Source organism: Lemur catta, chromosome X, assembly GCF_020740605.2.
Source record: "Lemur catta isolate mLemCat1 chromosome X, mLemCat1.pri, whole genome shotgun sequence".
NCBI lineage: Eukaryota > Metazoa > Chordata > Mammalia > Primates > Lemuridae > Lemur > Lemur catta.
This window is the reverse complement of record NC_059155.1, coordinates 10,806,093-10,825,666: the sequence shown is the minus strand read 5'-3', so window position 1 is coordinate 10,825,666 and position 19,574 is coordinate 10,806,093. Positions and strand designations below refer to the sequence as shown.

Below are 19,574 nucleotides of genomic sequence, written 5' to 3'. Positions count from 1 at the left end.
GTTTTCTAGATTTTATTGCTATATTAAGCCAAACTATTAGAGAGTGATGTACTCAGATTATATAATAAAGTAAAAATATATTCCTTTATAGAAATGCTTTATTAAGATATGACTGATGATTATACTGATAATGTATATTATAAGGTTGATGCAGGAATCAACTATCTGAAAGAGAATTTGCATTTCTTCTTTAAAGAAGAAAACCATAGTTGAAGATATCAACCCATTTGTTATTCTGTGCTATTTATACAATAATTTCATATAGCAGGTTCAGATTTGAATTTTGTTTGAGGAAAAAAATAACAGGATTCCTATATATGATTGTTTTCACTGCAACAGAAGATATGTTTAGCAACTCAGGGGATTTGATTTCTGATCACTGCCTGGCTTTTACCTAGCCAGAAAGTAAGACTAAAAGATATCCAAGTTTCTTTTAGCTCTAAAATTAAGTATGTCATCAGAAAAACAAAAACAAAAACATCCAACCCCAAAACCCTTTTTCCCACCCTGCTAGAAAGCTTAGGGAAAATTACTGCCAAATGGCAGTAATTTGGTTATTTGTAAGTACCTAGTAAAATCCCATTTTTTCTGCTTCCTTTAAAATGTTCTGTTTTGTTTTAGTCATAAACAGCTTATTTTTCACTGTCTTTTAACTCTGCAAATCATCCTTGGAAAAAGGTAGGGTATAAATGTTATATAAAAAACAGCATATTTGTAACATGGATTAGAGCTAGAAGGCAGAATGATAAATGTTCCTTCTTCACATTTGATTCCTACTTTTAGCTGACTCATAGCCAAAGCTAAAAAGTTTACGATTACATGTAAGACAGCTGAGATGTCTTAATCAAGCTGTTTCAATAGATTAGTAGCATGTTAAAAGGAAGAAAAATATTCAATTTCGATGTTTCTAGATGAACTCATCATTTCCATGGTTACTTTTTGTGACGTATGGGAAACTTTGCTATCATTTTTGTTTCCTAGATATAAAACTAAGGTTGAGAAACTATCTGAAGACAACAAGTAGTGCGATCTAGTGAAAGAAGCATTTGAAACGTAGGTCTATGATTATCTAACAGGGTCAGTAAAACTTTAGACGTTTCCTAGATTATATCACATACTCACATGCATGTATACATTTATGTGTGAGGAGGTAGGGAAGAGGGGATGGGAGAGAATAAAGGGGGAAAAAAGAATGTGATAAAAGTCAAGGCAATTCATTCTAGTATTACAGATGTAAAAATCCATGAACTACATTGTTCAGCCATTAAATTAATTTGCTAATGATTTTTCCTCATTCCTTCATTTTAAGGTAAAAAGATCTAGTGCTAAGATCATCTTGTGACACACAAATATAAATTTTTTCTTGACTCTGAGAGTCATTTCGGCTAAGATTTTATTTTAGGATTTTTTTAAAATTAATTTTTCATTAATTATAAAAAACTTAAAAATAAATCTAAGTTTTAAAATGTTTTGACTCCTTTAAATTTCTATAAATTCCACAGTTACCTCTCAGATTTGAACAGCCTGGGAAATCAACTTATTTTCCCTTCTCAGATAAGGGAAGTGTTTTCAATAACTTCTTTCTGTTCAACCTTAGTTACTTGAGCATTCCATTTTCTTCAAGGGCTAAACAGACATCTTTTCATGGGGGTTTCTCTTGATTAATACCCCTTTTTCTCTTTCTCTTAGACTTTACCTTTCATTGGTTCAGATGAACTCAGAAAGAGGCATGGAATATGGGCAAGAAAGTGGTGGCTAAGGGAGAACAGAACCAGTCTTAGAAGTAGTAAGATAGCCAGGAGTGAAAAAAACTTCCCTTAGTTCTCATTCTTTTCCCCACAAATACTTTCCAAGGACTTGCCAATGTTTAGAAGCCCATAATTAGAACTTCATTTATTCCAGAATTAGTGCTCCATTCCTTTTGTTTGAACCAAACAAGAGCTCCCCTTGCGCTTCATTTTTTTTGTGTGTGTGTGTGGGGAGGGACTTAATTTTTTAAAAAAATAGTATCTATATTTAAAAGTATGTTAAATTGATTATATTCAAAGAGAAGAACATTTAACTTACCTAGGATGGTTACTTCAAAATGTCCAAGGATTCGGGCACTCTTAAAATCATCAAGTTTTGGAGGCCTTCCTTCTGGTGGTATGTATTTTGCAGGCTGAGAATTATACAGCTCAGTAAGAAACTTTTTGTGCTCAAAAACAAATTTCCGTGGAATACTTTCAGGATAAACACGGCTGTAATGCAGGTGATCTATTAAGCCAAACTTTTTTTCTCTCCACTGCTGACTCACCCACCTATCACCCATAGTTTTTCTGGCTCTCCTTTGGGGATTAGGGCGTGCACTTTCTCGACCTGTTAAAGACACAATGAGATAGACATAGTTGACCTAGAAACTAACCAAATCAAGTTATTCACTGCAAAAAAGCACACATTAATGAAGAACAGGTTAAGTAACTTTAAAGATCAAACCACCACCTACAAAATGTAAAATGAATATACAAAAGATAATTCTTATGAAAGTGAAGAATGGACTAAAAATTCACTTTCGAAATAAACTTATTACAAAATATTAAAAGTGATATTGTTTTTTTCTGTTGGAATTAGGGAAATTTATAATTTTCTTCATTATATTTTTCTATATTTTCTAAATACTCTTAAATAAACATATATTTCTTTTATATTAAGTGACACATTCAAGTTAAAACAAATTCATGAGAATAGTACCCTTTAGAGATTACTCACTATAGATGAAATTTGAGCTTAAAATAAAATTTTGTTAATCTTTGCTAAAAGTAGCCTGAACAAATACAGTCTTGTTCTTCGATACATCTCTCCTTCAAAAGGGTCATTTATTTATTATATATGACACTCCTTTGAGATATAAATAACATATTGAAACCAAAGAGGGAACTAAACTGAGATGAAAGACTCCACTCAACTCTTGATTATTCTCTATCATCAAGTCAAATTATCATTTATGTACAATTTATCTAACACATTTAATTTCTAAGGCAGAGTATAATTTATCCCTTACACATTATGACATTCATTCATTCAACAAATAATTAATGAGCACCTGTTATGTGTCAGACATGTGCTAGGGAATTTGGTACAAATAATATTGTAATTGAATAGTATATCCTGGGGACTGAAAACATATGGTAGAATCAGAAAAAATTAAATTTTGGAACAAGACTCTTAAATTATCAGTTCTGCTAGCTGAGGAGTTGCTGACAGCAACTCTGTTTCAGAGTTTGCCAAGGTTTGCTGAGCTGCTTTCTTGCAGGCTATAATCCTGGTGTAGACTCTTATGAAGGTGGCTTCAAAAGAAAGGTTTCAGTACAGGTAACATACCACTCCTCATGATTTTCAGACTTTATTCCATATTCCCAGACTACTTGGCTTGGTTTTTCCAACCTAGCTGAAGACTTGCTAAAAATTTATTACAAAGTAAAGTATTAGATTGAGTTGTAAGGGAAGAAGAAGAAGATGATCACACACTTCTTACTTGCCAGGAATTTAAAATACTATAATACTACAGAAGAGATTTTTTAAGCTCAAAATTCAGTTCATGAACACACTTAGCTTCCTATAATAATGCTTGATAACAAAAGGGATAACAAATTTAATCACACATGAAAAGGAAAGAAAGGAATAAATCAAAGCCAAGAGAAAAACTTAATGTTAATAGGACTAAACTGAGGATTGGGAAATAATTTCATCCTTTTTATCTTCTAGAAATAAATCTCTTCTCAAATTAATAAAAGTACATAATTGCAACAATAGTAGATATTACAGTAATCTAAGCCATACTGAATTTTCCTGATTGACTTGTTCCAGAAGATAGCATGCAAAAGAAACGGTTATATGCTACTTCAATTTTTTTTTTTTGAGAGAGAGTCTCACTCTGTTGCCCTGGGTACAGTGATATCATCACAGCTCACCGCAGCTTCAAACTCCTGGGCTCAGGAGAGCCTCCTGCCTCAGCCTCCCTAGTAGCAGGGACTACAGGTGCACGCCACCATGCCCAGCTAATTTTTTCTATTTTTGGTAGAGACAGGGTTCTTGCTCTTGCTCAGGCTGGTCTCCAACCCCTGACCTCAAGTGATTCTCCTGCCTTGGCCTCCAAGAGTGTTAGAATTACAGGCACGAGCCACCATGCCCAGCCAATTTTACTCTTTAAGTTTTATTAGCAAGTAAATGATAAACTTATAGCTAAACAAAATTTTTCTCCAAAATAGTATGGGATAGGAAGGAAAAAATGAGATTAATTTCAAATAATCATTCCCCATGGGATAAACAAAATGTGTATGAAAAGCTCAGCACAGTGGTTGGCACATGAATGTCCAATAAATGGCTGGTACTATTATATAATTGTGGGAAGTACCATATTACTTCCTGTAGGCAAAACAGAGGGGATGATCTAAGCAGATGCTAATGTAAAGATCTTTATAAAATTTAATAACCAAATTGACAAACTGAAGATTAGAAATTTGGCCAGGCGCGGTGGCTCACACCTGTAATCCTAGCACTCTGGGAGGCTGAGGCGAGCGGATTGTTTGAGCTCAGGAGTTCGAGACCAGCCTGAGCAAGACCGAGACCCCGTCTCTACTAAAAATAGAAAAGAAATTATACGGACAGCTAAAAACATATATATATAGAAAAAATTAGCCGGGCATGGTGGTACATGCCTGTAGTCCCAGCTACTTCGGAGGCTGAGGCAGGAGGATTGCTTGAGCCCAGGAGTTTGAGGTTGCTGTGAGCTAGGCTGACGCCACAGCACTCTAGCCCGGGCAACAGAGTGAGACTCTGTCTCAAAAAAAAAAGAAATTTGATTGCCTTCTTGGATATTCAGCAGAGAATGACAAAATCTGGAAACAATTATTAATATGTTTTTCTCCTTCATTTTTAGAATTTAGAGTCCGGGTAAGATTTGTTTTCTGAGAAACTTTTTTTTAAATTTCAAATTATGCTTATTTGGGGAAAACAATCTTTTTCTCCAGGAGTCCCAAGATTACATATTTTTACTCAAGCCATCTAAAATGTGCATTAAAACTTTTGGACAAAGTATTCAGCCTTATTCAGTAATAATTTATTATTAGGTAATCTACATAAATCTAATAGGTAAGGTTAGTACAGATGGGTATTATTTTTTAAAAAAAGATTAAAAATTTTTAGAATGGGCTGGGCGCAGTGGCTCACGCCTGTAATACTAGCACTCTGGGAGGCCGAGGTGGGTGGATCGCTGGAGGTCAGGAGTTCGAGACCAGCCTGAGCAAGAGCGAGACCCCATCTCTACTAAAAATAGAAAGAAATTAGCTGGCCAACTAAAAATATATATATAAAAAAAAATTAGCCGGGCATGGTGGCGCATGCCTGTCGTCCCAGCTACTCGGGAGGCTGAGGCAGTAGGATCCCTTAAGCCTAGGAGTTTGAGGTTGCTGTGAGATAGGCTGATGCCATGGCACTCACTCTAGCCCGGGCAACACAGCGAGACTCTGTCTCAAAAAAAGAAAAAAAAAAAATTTTTAGAATGGAATTGTTCAAAATGCCCCGATTTCATATCATGTACAATCAACAAAAACCATATTAAAATACTTTGGAAAGGTTGATAAGACATCAAATTTAACAATATAGTATGGAATAAAATGGCAGTATCACTTCTGTCTAGGTGGACATTGAAAACAAAATAGTAACACCACCAAAAGCAAGAAGGAGATAAAGCTAAAAAGTGTAGTCCAAAGAGATAATCCCTTATAAGAACTGATTTGAACCAAATCACTCTAAGGGCACCCTACTGGAACAAAATTGTATTATTAAATCACTTCATAAATGAACCCAAAGTTCAAACCAATCAACATAATGGCAAAAAAAAAAAAGCAGATACAACTTACTTTTAAGACTTACTTAAAATTACCATCAATCAAAATTAAACTTGCTACTTAATTATTTTTCTGTTAATTAAAAACAGTACATTGGAAGGGATGTACTACTACTGAAGAAACAAACTGGTAAGTATAACTTTGTTTATAATTACTTTCACTTTGGGGATGATACCAAATTGATTAGTATTTTTGGCAGTGACATTGCTAATATAAATATAAACCAGTAATGAAACAACTAGCTATATATCTACCAAAAGCACTATATTACTATATGGAAGCACATATTACTATATGCAAATAGTAATCTGTGTATAATAATGTCCCATAAAGTTTTCATAAATAATAATAAACAGTAACATACGTGGGGAGATACTTGGCATGCCTAGTTTATTTCCTTTTTCTTGTACAGAAGCTTCTTCCTGAGGTACAGCAACTCTACAAAGGATTAAAAAAAGATAACCAATAGTTATAAAAACAGACTTATATGATAAATAAAAACCTAATTGGTTCTATTCAGAATTTATTCTAATTCAATAAATTGAGAAAATATACAAGTTCCTTACAATAATGCATTAAAATACACAAATAATTATTAAAATATCTATACATAATACAATTCAAATATTACAAGAGATTTTAATTTTCTGTTAGGAGTATTCCATAAAAGGGAACATTTAACTTTACTAAATATCAGCTAAGGATGGAAATATTTTCATTCTTTGTGATGGAAATTTAAAAATTAGTGCAATGGCCTAGTTTTTATGTTTTCTTTGTTCAAAAATTTTGGTAAACAGTCTGGCCTATCTCTTCAATCTCATTTCGTATTTTCATATTAGTCCCATGCTTTTTTAAACCTTTGTGCTTTTATTTCTACCTGAAATAATCCTATTCCTCTTTCCTTTGCCTGGTTAACTTTTATTCATTCTTCAAATTTTAGTTCAGGCATTATTTCCTATAAGAAGCCTCCCCTCATTTCTAGTCAAGGCTAACTACTTGTATATGCTGTTATGGCACTATGAATAAACTTCTATCATAGTATTCATTACACTGTACTGAAAGTACAGTTTTATAGGTCTGTCTTTTCCACCAGACTAAACTCTCTATGAAAGTATAGACTTTATTTTATTAGTTTCTGTAGCTCCATATAGTAGCTGCTCAAAAACTGTTTATGGAAAAGAAATGAGTGGAGAAAAGGGGAAACATCTTATTCTGAAGCTAAGGAGAACCATGCTTTTATACGGAAAGATTTCCATCTTATAGGCTTTAGCATATTGCTGTGATGAGTGCTTTCCTATTGTTGTATTTCCAAAACTAAAGGCATAAAGTGAAACAGAAATGTCATATTGTAGAATGACACATAATATTGCTCAACCTATTTTATCAAGAGATTTATCTCTTATTTTTTATTTTTTTATTTCAGCTTATTATGGGGGTACAAAAGTTTAGGTTATGTATATTGCCCATGTCCCCGCCATTCCCCCGAGAAATTGAATCATCTATTCAAAACTTTCCCCAAAAGAAAACCTCAGACCCAGATGGTTTCACTGGAGAATTCATCTAAATATTTAAGGAAGAAATAATACCAATCTTCCATATTCTCTTACAGAGAATAAAAGAGGAAATGCTTCCCAATTATTTTTTTAATAAGGCCAGCATAAACTTGATATACATCCATAATAAGCATATTACAAGAGATAAAAATCTATAGCTCAATCTCTCTCATGAACATGGATACAAAAATGCTAACTAAAATATTACAAAATCAAATACACTGATATATAAAAAGGGTAATATATCATAAGCAAGTAAAATTATTTATAAGAATGCATGGGTGATTTAACATTCAAGAAATTAATCAGTTTAATTAACTACATGGAAAGAACAAAAGGTAAAAAAGTTAATAGATTAATAAACTCAGGATAAACATTTGGCAAAATTCAACTCACATTCATGAGAATAACTTAGCAAACTAGGATTAGAAGGAAATTTACTTAATCTGATAAAAATTATTCACCAAATTTCTCAATGGTGAAATCTTGAGAAATTTCCTTCTGAGATTAAAAATGAGACCTAGATGCTCTTTACTACAAATTCTATTCAACATTGTACTAAAGGTCCTAGCCAGTACAATAACACAAGAAAAAGAAATAAAAGGCAAAATAATTGGAAAGGAAGAAATAAACTACCATCATTTGCAGATTACATGATCTGTGCAGAGAAAATCCCCCCCAAAAAACTACAAACTTTTAGAAGCAATAAGTAAATTTATCAAGGATGCTAGTATTTATAACCTTGATAAATGAACTTATTATTTATTTATAACCAAAAACTGTTGCCCAATTGGGCATAGCTACTCTGGAATTTAAAAGACTGGAGTTTAGCCTGAGCAAGAGTGAGACCCTGTCTCTACCAAAAATAGAAAGAAATGATTTGGACAGCTAAAAATCTATATAGAAAAAAAATTAGCCGGGCATGGTGGCGCATGCCTATAGTCCCAGCTACTCGGGAGGCTGAGGCAGTAGGATCCTTTACGCCCAGGAGTTTGAGGTTGCTGTGAGCTAGGCTGATGCCACGGCACTCACTCTAGCCCGGGCGACAAAGCGAGACTCTGTCTCAAAAAAAAAAAAAAAAAAAAAAAAGACTGGAGTTTAAAAAATCTTAAAATCCACTAGCACTCTGGGAGGCCGAGGCGGGTAGATCGTTTGAGCTCAGGAATTCGAGACCAGCCTGAGCAGGAGCGAGACCCCCGTCTCTACTAAAAATAGAAAGTAGTTAGCCAAACAACTAATATATATACAAAAAATTAGCCGGGCATGGTGGCACATGCCTGTAGTCCCAGCTATTCTGGAGGCTGAGGCAGAAGGATCACTTGAGCCCAGGAGTCTAAGGTTGCTGTGAGCTAGGCTGACGCCACGGCACTCTAGCCCAGGGAACACAGTGAGACTCTTGTCTCGGGGAAAAAAAAAAAATCTTAAAATCCAAAAAGATTCTGTACTCTGACTACTTTATGAGTGTCTGGGTTTTCCTGACACCTTAAAGAAATCAAAACTATTAATCATATACAATTCATAATGGATGAGGTTTATGTAGGAAGACCCATGCTTAAATAATTGGTATACAAATATAAGCTATAATGTTTTAAATTAAAATAAAATGCTTAAATAAAATAAAAATGTTTATTTTTAGAAATAAATCTGCATTTTAAACTCATTTGCAATTAGTCTGTGCTGAGTATGGCAGAAAGAGGGCTTCTGTTATGGGTTAAACTGTGTCCTCCAAATTCTTATGTTGAAGTCCTAATCCCCAATACCTCAGAATGTGACCTTATTTTGGTTACCTGGTTACAAACAGGTGCTATTCTTCAAGAAAATGGAATAATGACCCTGGAGGTGGGACTACCTCCTTCATTCCAGAAGACAGGGCAACCTTTTCAATTCTAGAGGGTGGGACCATCTCCTTGGTTCCAAAGTGTGGAGCCACCATCCAGAGCTGAAGAAGTTGGGCTGCTACCTTGGTGGGCCCAGAGGACACAATGTTAAAACTGTGAAGTTTTAAAATCTAATGGAATTTGCCTTCCTAAGTTTTGTGGTTGCTTGTGACCCAAGACTCTTTTTATCCTTCCAGTTTCTCCCTTTCAGAATGGGAATGTCTATCCTATGCCTGTCTCACCATTGTGTACAGGACAGATAACTTGTCTGATTTCACAGGTTTACAGATGATGAGTTCTGTCCCAGGATAAATCACCCTGATCACGGATGAATCAATCACATCCATTTGTAATTTAGATGATATTTAAATGAGATTTTGGACTAGAGTTGATGCTGGCATGGTTTAAGCCTTTTGGGGATATTGTGACGGGGTGAATGTATTTTGAATGTGAGAAGGACACAAATTTTGGGAGCCAGAGGCAGATTGTTATTGGTTGAACTATGTCCCCACAAAACTCATATGATGAAGTCCTAACCCTCAGTTAACTCAGAATGTGATCTTATTTGGAAGCAGGGTCACTGTAGATGTAACTGGTTAAGATGAGGCCATACTGGAGTAAGGTGGGCCCCTAATCCAATATGACTGGTTCCTTTTAAAAGGGGGAAATTTGGACACAGACACCACACAGGGAGAACTCTATGTGAAGATAAAGGCAGAGAATGGGATGATGCTTCTACAAGTCAAGGAATGCCAAAGATTTCCAGCAAACCAGCCAAACTAAGAGAAAGGCATGGAACAGATTCTCCCTCACAGGCCTCAGAGGGAACTAACCCTGTTGACACCTTGATCTTGGACTCTAGCCTCCAGAACTGTATTTAAGCCACTCGGTCATCGTACCTTGTTATGGCAGCCCTAGCAAATTAATACAGCTTCTATCATAATTGCTTATTTTACAGGCTAGAGACAAACCAAAAATAAAATAATGTGCTTTGCCTATACTTGACACAAACGACTTACGGTTTGGCACATGTGCCTTGAAGAATTCTTATTTTACTGCTCGCACTCATCCTTGCAGATGATTCTTGAACACACTGAAAACATGTAGACTCTTCATGTAGAGGTCGTTTAACATTTCTCTGTGTACTTTGAGCTTCTCCTCTAGCTGCTTGAGATGTTGAGGGTCTGTTAGCCTTTTAAAACCAACAATTTAGAGAAAATATTTAAAAATAATTCACAAAATTTTTTCTCTCTTAAAAGATCTATAATTTTAATTTATCCATTTCTTATAATCTTAAGAATTGTGACAACTGGAATTGATAAATGAATTCAGCAAAGTCTCAGGCTACCAAATAAGTGTACAGAAATTAGTAGCATTCATATATACCAATAGTCAAGCTGAGAACCAAATCAAAGACTCAAACCTTTCACAATGGCAACAAAGAAAATAAAATACCTAGGAATATATTTAACTAAGGAGGTGAAATACCTCTACAGGGAGAACTATGAAACACTGAAGAAGGAAATAGCAGAGGATGTAAAGAGACGGAAAAACATACTATGCTCATGGATTGGCAGAATCAACATTGTTAAAATGTCTACACTACCCAATGTGATCTATAGATTCAATGAAATCCCTATTAAAATACCAACATCATTTTTGACAGATATAGAGAAAATAATTCTGTGTTTTGTATGGAACCAGAGAAGACCCTGTATAGCCAAAGCAACATTAAAGCAAAACGAACAAATCGGGAGGCATCAATTTACCAGACTTGAAACTATACTACAAGGCTATAGTAATGGAAACAACATGGTACTGGCACAAGAACAGAGACATAGACCAATGGAGCAGAACAGAGAACCCAGATATAAAACCATCCTCATATTGCCATCTGATCTTTGACAAGGCAGACAAAAACATACGATGGGGAAAAGAATTCCTATTCAATGAATGGTACTGGGAAAATTGGATAGCCACATGTAGAAGACGGATACAGGATCTGCACCTCTCACCACTCACAAAAATCAACTCACAATGGATAACAGATTTAAACCTAAGGCATGAAACTATAAGAATTCTAGAAGAATATGTTGGAAATACTCTTATAGACATTGGCCTAGGCAAAGAATTTATGAGGAAGACCCAAAAAGCAATCACAGCAATAAAAAAATAAATAAATGGGACTTGATTAAATTAAAAAGCTTCTGCACAGCCAAGGAAACAATCAATAGAGCAAATAGATAACCTACAAAATGGGAGAAAATATTTGCATGCTATATATCTGATAAAAGGCTGATAACTAGAGTCTATAAAGAACTCAAGCAAATCAGCAAACTCAAGCAAATCAGCAAGAAAAAAATCAAACAACCCATTAAAAAGTGGGCAAATACAGGAACAGAAACTTTTCAAAAGAAGATAGAATGATGGCCAATAAATATATGAAAAAATGCTCAACATCTCTAATCATCAGGGAAATGCAAATCAAATCCCAATGAGATATCACTTAACTCCAGCAAGAATGGATTTTATCAAAAAGTCCCAAAACAACAAATGCTGGCCTGGATGCAGAGTGATAGGAACACTCACACACTGTTGGTGGGACTGCAAACTAGTACAACCTTTATGGAAAGTAGTATGGAGATACTTCAAAGAACTAAAAGTGGACCTACCATTTGATCCACCAATTCCACTACTGGGTATTTACCCAAAGGAAAAAAAGACATTCTATAAAAATGACACCTGCACTCGAATGTTTATAGCAGCATAATTCACAATTGCAAAGATGTGGAAACAACCCAAGTGCCCATCAATACATGAGTGGATTAATAAAATGTGGTATATGTATACCATGGAGTACTACTCAGCCATAAAAAATAGTGAACTAATACCTCTTGTATTAACCTGGATGGAACTTAAGACCATTCTTCTAAGTGAAGTATCAAAAGAAAGGAAAAACGAGCACCACATGTACTCACCATTAAATTGGAACTAATCAATTAACACTTACGTGCACATATGGAGATAACATTCATTGGAAATCATGCAGGAGGGAGCGGGGGAGGGGATGGGTAAATTCACATCTAACAGGTACAATGCATACTATCTGGGGGATGGGCACACTTACAACTTTGACTCAAACGGTACAAAAGCAATTTATGTTACCAAAACGTTTGTAGCCCCACAATATTCTGAAATAAAAAAGAATTGTGACAAAACTTTGCAATCAACAGTGCTTTTATAAAGATGATTAAATCTAATCCATCTGCTATAACAATATTTTTTAAGGGAAGATAAAAGTGCTTCTTATACTAGTATAACTGAAAAGTTAGATTGAACATTTATTTCCATATGAACAGTAATAATCATAGATGTAGTTTTTAACAAGATAAACTCATGGGAAAAATTAACTTATTTGTCTTGATTGTTCCAAGATTCCAGAACTGGCCTCTTCTACCATTTATCCTACAAGAGTTATTGCTATCTCATATAGAACCTGGGTAAGACTACCATGCTAGATACAGAGGTAAAAACTTCCCATGGAAACCTTCCTGTAGTACTAGCCTGGACAACAGGTAGGAAATGAATATGGACATATATACCACCTGGAAGTTTAAAACATTCATGATAGGCTCAAATTATGTAGAAAGCAAAAACAAGATGCCATCTTTTGAGGGCCTTGGGAAATGTTAGAGGCTGTGACTATTAGTCCAGTCTGCCTCAAAATAATGACAGAAAAAGGAAATGAAAAGCTGAAATTTTTTTCTCTTAGGTTTATAGCATTAAGGGTCAATACATGTAAGTTCTGAAGAATATGTAAAAGGTACCAATTATAATTATGATCACAGTGCTTTCAGAGATAAGCTATTAATTCTCTGGCACCATACCCGAAGTGTTTCTGATGCTGAGGCACTTTGAGTTGCGCCACTGTAGGGGATATACTTTATAACAGTAATTATCCCCTGAATTGCAATGCGCTTTTGTTCCCTATACTGCAAGTCTTCAATCTCCTTTCTCACTTCACTTATAGCTGTCAAGAGCGACTCAACTGCAAAAGATGAATTTCAAGGAAACTGTAAGTTTTAAAGAACTGAAATGATAAAAATAAGAATTAGATTTGCAATGTAATTTCACAACATGAAATTATAAACTTGCTACATTAATTTAAGTCTGTGAGACTTTGTGCTTATATCTGACATCCCCTTATGTAATTTTTGTGAAATAGGCAAAATACATTTATCAGTTAAATTGTAACACAGGCTTCCAATCTGGAGTCTTCATTTGCAAAAGAAATTTTGCATATTTAATGTAATTTATATATTTAAAACTATAAAGTGTTGCCTAGCCAGTGCATAGAAAAACCACATTTTAATTATTTCAACCATATACTACATATTGCTAGCATTATGATATACAAGAAGGTGCCAATATTTAGATGATAATATTAATAGGTTGGCATTTCAAAGTTTCTCTTTTTTTCTAAAACTGCAATTATTTCATGGCTTTTAAAAAAGAACATGCTTATATTAAACTTTTCAACTGTCATATATTAATTCTACTAATTATAAAAAAGTAAAATTAATATTAGGTCTCTCATCAGTACTTCAATTCCAAATTCAGCATCTCATTTATTTTGGTGTCATTTTTGATTTAAAGGTAGCACTCAATTATGTTATAAACAATATATATCATCACAAAAGTAGCATAATACAGTTGACAGTATCTTAATATCAAATTGCCCAGCATCTCTTTTAGATATCTTTAGTCTTTCTGTGTAATGTCATAGGAGTTGAGATCTACCAAGGTCATATCTGATCTCAATGACATTAAATCAAGACATTATAGGTTAAGCATCCTTTGTCTGAAATACATGGGACCAGGAGGTTTCACATTTCAGATTTTTTCATATTTGCATTATACTTACCAGTTCAGCAACCCTAATCCAAAGTCTAAAATGCTCCAGTGAGTATTTCCTTTGAGCGTCATATCAGCGCTCAAAAAGTTTCAGATGTTAGAGCAGATTTTAGTTTCGGATTTTGGATTAGGGATACTCAACCTGTATCTCCAGTTAGTCATCTATATTCTCTCTTTTCTTCCAGTCTAATAAAATCATAATAGTAACCTTTAGGATACATGACATGTATTTTTTCGGTCTACTTTAAGACAAAATTATTATCAGTGAATTTGCTACACTTTGGCTCACTCTCATAAAAGAATAAAGACGATTAACGTAAACAGCATATACCATACATATAACATACGAACATGGAGACTGGCAATTATACAAATACCTTTAACCGAACTACTATACTTGGAAAATGTCTCTGGCACTGGTGGAAAGGGGTAATATCCACCAATAACAGTATTCATCACTTCACCAGAATCGGTCTTTGTTTTAATCCACTGAATAAAATTTTTTACCTTGGCATCGTAGGGATACGGCTGGCCTTTATGACCTCCTTGCGAGAAGGGTAAATCGTAAAAAACGAGAAATAAAAAGGTCACTGTAGTAAACTGAATAGACTTTTTTGTATAAGAAGTTTAATATTAAAACAGTCTCTCATATTACTAAGTAAAAAAGTCAAGTTCACTTATTCACTATGTAGCAGATAATTATTTAAAGACAGTAAACAAATCCTAAGAAGGAAATCAGACATATAATGCATTAGAGTTTAAGTGGACTAAACTGTAGCTGTCTATAGGATGCTAAAAACCATAGGAAGAAGAAAAAATAATAATCTGAATTTTTCTAACTGTCCAAATGGTTGGCATCTTCTGAAAAAACTGATTTTTAAACCATGTATTAACCTGAAAGTATGGCATTATGTATGAACTAAACTGCTTATGAATATAGCTCAGCATTTAAATTCATGTTCTTCAAACATACTTAAAAGTGTCATATTTACATCTGATAGTATTTTTAAAAAAGTATGTGTTGACAAAAATGTACCTTACACCTTTTCTAAGACTCTACTTTTGACAAACATCTTAATTACCAACATAGTTGCGCTCTGGTAAATACCCTATTCTACACTATTCCCTCACCCTCTCATTTGGAAACTTTAATCTTTATTGTTTTGATCCTGTTATGAGAGGGAATAGGGAAAATAATATATTTGTAGACAAGTAGTGAGACTCTTCTTACTATATAAATGTCAGATCTTGGGACCAAAATTTGATATTCATTTTTGTTTTATTTAGTATTTTAAAATATTGTAAACTGAATCCATACTATGGTAGCATGCTTAATGGTCTTCAATCTATCAAGCAATTTAAGATTACATTCTACATTAAACAGGAATTAAAGTTAACTGAAGGATATAAACATAATTCTCCACTGAGTCAAAAAATCATTGCTTCAATCATAATCCAGAAGCAATGTACTCCATAGGCCAAATATTTTTGTTAAAACATTCTTACAGTGATAAAGGAGGGCAAAATAAAGCTATCTTGTAGTTGACTGTTATAAGTTAATATGTGCTAAAGGATTCTAGAGAAGAGAAAATATATTACATTTCCAACAAAGTATACACAAAGAAATTACTCACCAGTAATAAATACTTGACTTTCATTGGTAGTGGTGAGGTAAAGTAGTTTAGGTACTTGAGCATCATTTCTGACAACTTTCAATTGTGTACACATAAAATATGTCACTGTAAAAAATAAATATATTTCTGAAATTACTTTTGCATTCTAAAAAGGACATACCAAAATCAAGACCTAATACAATGCTTCTCTAACTTCAATGAACAAAGGAATAACATGGGATTATTGTTAAAATGCAAATTCAGATTCAGTAGGTCTAAAGTGGGGCCTGGGCTTCTGCATTTGTAATGAGTTCCTAGTTGAGTACTGGTTCCTCCATTCCTCTGACTATACTTGGAGCAACAAGGATCTAATCCTAGTCTACAGAGTCATTCTAACTGGGCACCTGACTGAGCATGAAAAGTTATTTCCTACAGAGAAAAAAACTTAGTTTCTCCATGATACTTTCATTGATTAACCGAATCTAACACTGAACCCTGAATTACTACAACTCCTTCAACCAGAGTGGGCTAAACAGTATTAATTTGTATTTGTTTATGCAAGGGTTTTATATCTCTCATGTATTTATCTTAATTAGACTTGAAGGCCAATAACAGGGCTTATATCATCTGTTCATTTTCTTGTCACTTTGCTAACCTGCTAGGCTAAAAAGAAACCCTGAAAATGAGATTATAATGTCCTCAGATTTCAACTACTTTCAAAAATTATCAGTTGTTTTAAATTATTTATCAGGTTATTTAGTTATTAGAGTTTCATTAATCTAACATTTAAGAAAAATTTTTTAACTCATTACATGCCAAAACAGTTACAGTCTTTCAAATCAGGAAATGAAGAAATAAATGTAAATTCTTGTAATCACATAAAAGTAAGTTTTTATTTGAGAATGAAAATTTATTCAGAGTATAACTACAAATATATTTGCTATATCTTATATTTACTAGTTATTTCTTTATTCTCTAGCAATGAAAATAAAGAAAATCTGTTCAAATGATAAGAGTTATCTTAATTTATATCACTTTTCCTTATTTCAAAAACTGCACAAACATATGAATATTAATAGCTAAAGATGTCGGTATAGGAATATTAAAGAAACCTCTAAAATCTGTTAAGAGGGTAGATCTCATGTTAAGTGTTCTTACCACAATAAAATAAAAATTAAAAAAAATAAAGAAACCTCTAACCTCTACTGACCTCTAATGGCCATTAAAAATCTGAGAGTCAGATCTAACACTTTCTAGCTGTTTGACATCCAGGAAATTACTTAACCCCTCTGGATCTTTGCTTTTTCACCTGAAAGTTTATACCAACATCAACTGTTTAAAAGGTTACTGAGAATACAAAATGAGATAATATCTAATAGCTTCTGGTACATAGTAAATGCACAATACTAGTTCCCTGTAGTTCTTCATTTTCCTTATAAAAATTTTTTTTTGTACTACCAAGGGATTTTGGTATTACTTCAGAAGACCCTTGGTCATATTCTCCCTCATAGGCCTGAAGCCCCCTTAATACAATTTTTTCCTTCACTCTTGGTCAAAAGACAAAAATAAATTGCGATTTTTGTGAACTTATTATACTAGAATAAATCTCACCAAGGTCCATATATACCTTTCTTAGAAAGATACATTTCACATTAGCACAAGAAATAGAACATGCATGCTTGGCAAAGTTTCTGTAAGAAATCTTTACCCAAAACTTGTGTCAGTTGGTTGTTTAAAGGGGCTACAAACAAACAGAAAGGGATCTAGCAATAAAACCCACCTAAAATGAGGCAATGGAGTTGTCATCAGAGGTCATCAATGGCAATTGTTTATGCCCCAAAAGAAGTTATATGAGAGGTCATCTTCCACTCACCTGGGAAGCCCATGTCTTGGTTATGGCCAAAACTCTCTTTCTGTTCCGTCCCCCAAAAGTTGGGGTAAGGTTCAGTTCTATCTGCATATATTTAAAAATTTTAACCTCAGAAGCCTAGGGTAGAATCTAATGAAGCAGAAGTGTGTAATACTGTTTTGTACAGAGAAAAAAAAAGGGTGGGGGCAGCAGAATAGTCCTGTATATAGTCTCTAGGTCTCTTAGTGTTCTATAATTTTTATCTTATTGCTGGTTAAAAAATTAGACGTAGTGAATATTTGGAGTTTCCTCAATGTTGGCAAGCAGTTAATATAGGTAACAATCAGTATTTATTCATGTAATGATTTAGAAAATAATAAAATAGCATACCATATCTAAAATAGCTTTATGTTCTGAATTCAAATAAGGAAATAATCACTGAAATTACTTAAAAGTATTAAATATACCTTTTTCCCTCATCATAATAATCTGAAGACTAGCCTGTTAGGTTACATGAAATATATAATGGGCCATACCTAAAATGTTTTCAAATAAATGAAACTAGTGGAAAAACACTTTTATATCTGAATAAATACAGGGAAAAAAAGTCAATGCCAAAGAAAGCCAAAGTAAAATACTGACCAGCTGGTGTTAATACCACCAACTTAATATTACTTTAATACTCAAATGGGATCATACTTACCACTGTCATTGTTTAATTACATAGTTTGTCAATCCTCTTATCAATTAATGCCACATTAGTAAAATCTTTGATGTCTTTAATGGGTTCTACCTAGTCAATTTCCAAATGGATACAAAGGGAACTGATTGCCCACGTTTTAGTTTTACTGAATCTGAAGTTTTTTATGTGTGCAATTTTAATGAGAATTGACAAGAACACCTGTTTTCTGAAAAACTAGTTTAAATGCCAAATTAATTCTGAATAGACAATTAAGTGTTTAATATCTGCTATAGAAATATGATATTAATATAGAAAAGTTTTAAACATGCTATCAGACTGCATGAATTCACTAATTCAATGTCATGCCACTTCTACTATGTTTTAAGTTAATGTTCCCTCCTACTTTTAAAAATACAAAGATAAAAATATTAAGAATTGAATACTTGGGTAAATATTTTCGAAGATTTCTGGCTGAGATGTAGAAAACAGTTCCACTATAAATGGTAGCTCTGAAGTCCCGTCACCAATGTGAATCCAGCGATATGACCAAAAATCTTCACCATTTTCTATATGGATAGAATATTAAAATAAATAAAGGTAACTGATTATTTACATATGAACACATAATTATGCGCTGAAATACTTTTTTATGATTTTTCAACTTTAAAACCTTACCTTTCTTTTTTGACCTCTGGACCCTTCCTACAAAAAGTAAAATGCCAATTACATCACAGATATGATTTTCTGGCAAATCATCCAGTTCTGATCTAAAAAATAAAAAATTATTAAATAGATATTATATCTTTAAATAGCAAAAAAGCATTCTACAATTATGATTTTGAAAATGTATATCTACATAATTGCTACAGCATAATTTTGGGTAGATTTTCTTTTTTTGAAATAGGGTCTCACTCTGTTGCCCAGGCCGGAGTAGAGTGGCCCAACTATAGCTCACTGTAACCTCAAACTCCTGGGCTCAAGTGATCCTCCCACCTCAGCGTCCTGAGTAGCTGGGACTACAGGTGCATGCCACCATGCCCAGCTAACTTTTTTATTTTTTGTAGAGACAGAGTCTTGCTATGTTGCCCTGGTTGGTCTTGAAGTCCTGGCCTCAAATGATCCTCCTGCCCTGGCCTCCCAAAGTGCTGGGAGTATAGGCATGAGCCACCACACTCAGCTAATTTTGGGTAGATTTTGA

At 33.8% G+C, this 19,574-nt stretch overlaps 1 protein-coding gene across 1 annotated transcript in view; it reads right to left on the bottom strand.

Annotated features, from left to right (window-relative positions):
• RADX (RPA1 related single stranded DNA binding protein, X-linked) overlaps window positions 1-19,574 on the bottom strand; it is a 54,262-nt gene that overhangs the window by 13,867 nt on the left and 20,821 nt on the right. The window contains exons 5-12 of the mRNA XM_045538118.1: window positions 19,052-19,143; window positions 18,820-18,942; window positions 15,867-15,971; window positions 14,740-14,774; window positions 12,043-12,045; window positions 10,338-10,510; window positions 6,253-6,326; window positions 2,068-2,358 (exon numbers count right to left, since the gene is read on the bottom strand). Of these exons, the coding sequence (XP_045394074.1) occupies window positions 2,068-2,358; window positions 6,253-6,326; window positions 10,338-10,510; window positions 12,043-12,045; window positions 14,740-14,774; window positions 15,867-15,971; window positions 18,820-18,942; window positions 19,052-19,143 (896 nt within the window). The remainder of the gene's footprint in view (window positions 1-2,067; window positions 2,359-6,252; window positions 6,327-10,337; window positions 10,511-12,042; window positions 12,046-14,739; window positions 14,775-15,866; window positions 15,972-18,819; window positions 18,943-19,051; window positions 19,144-19,574) is intronic.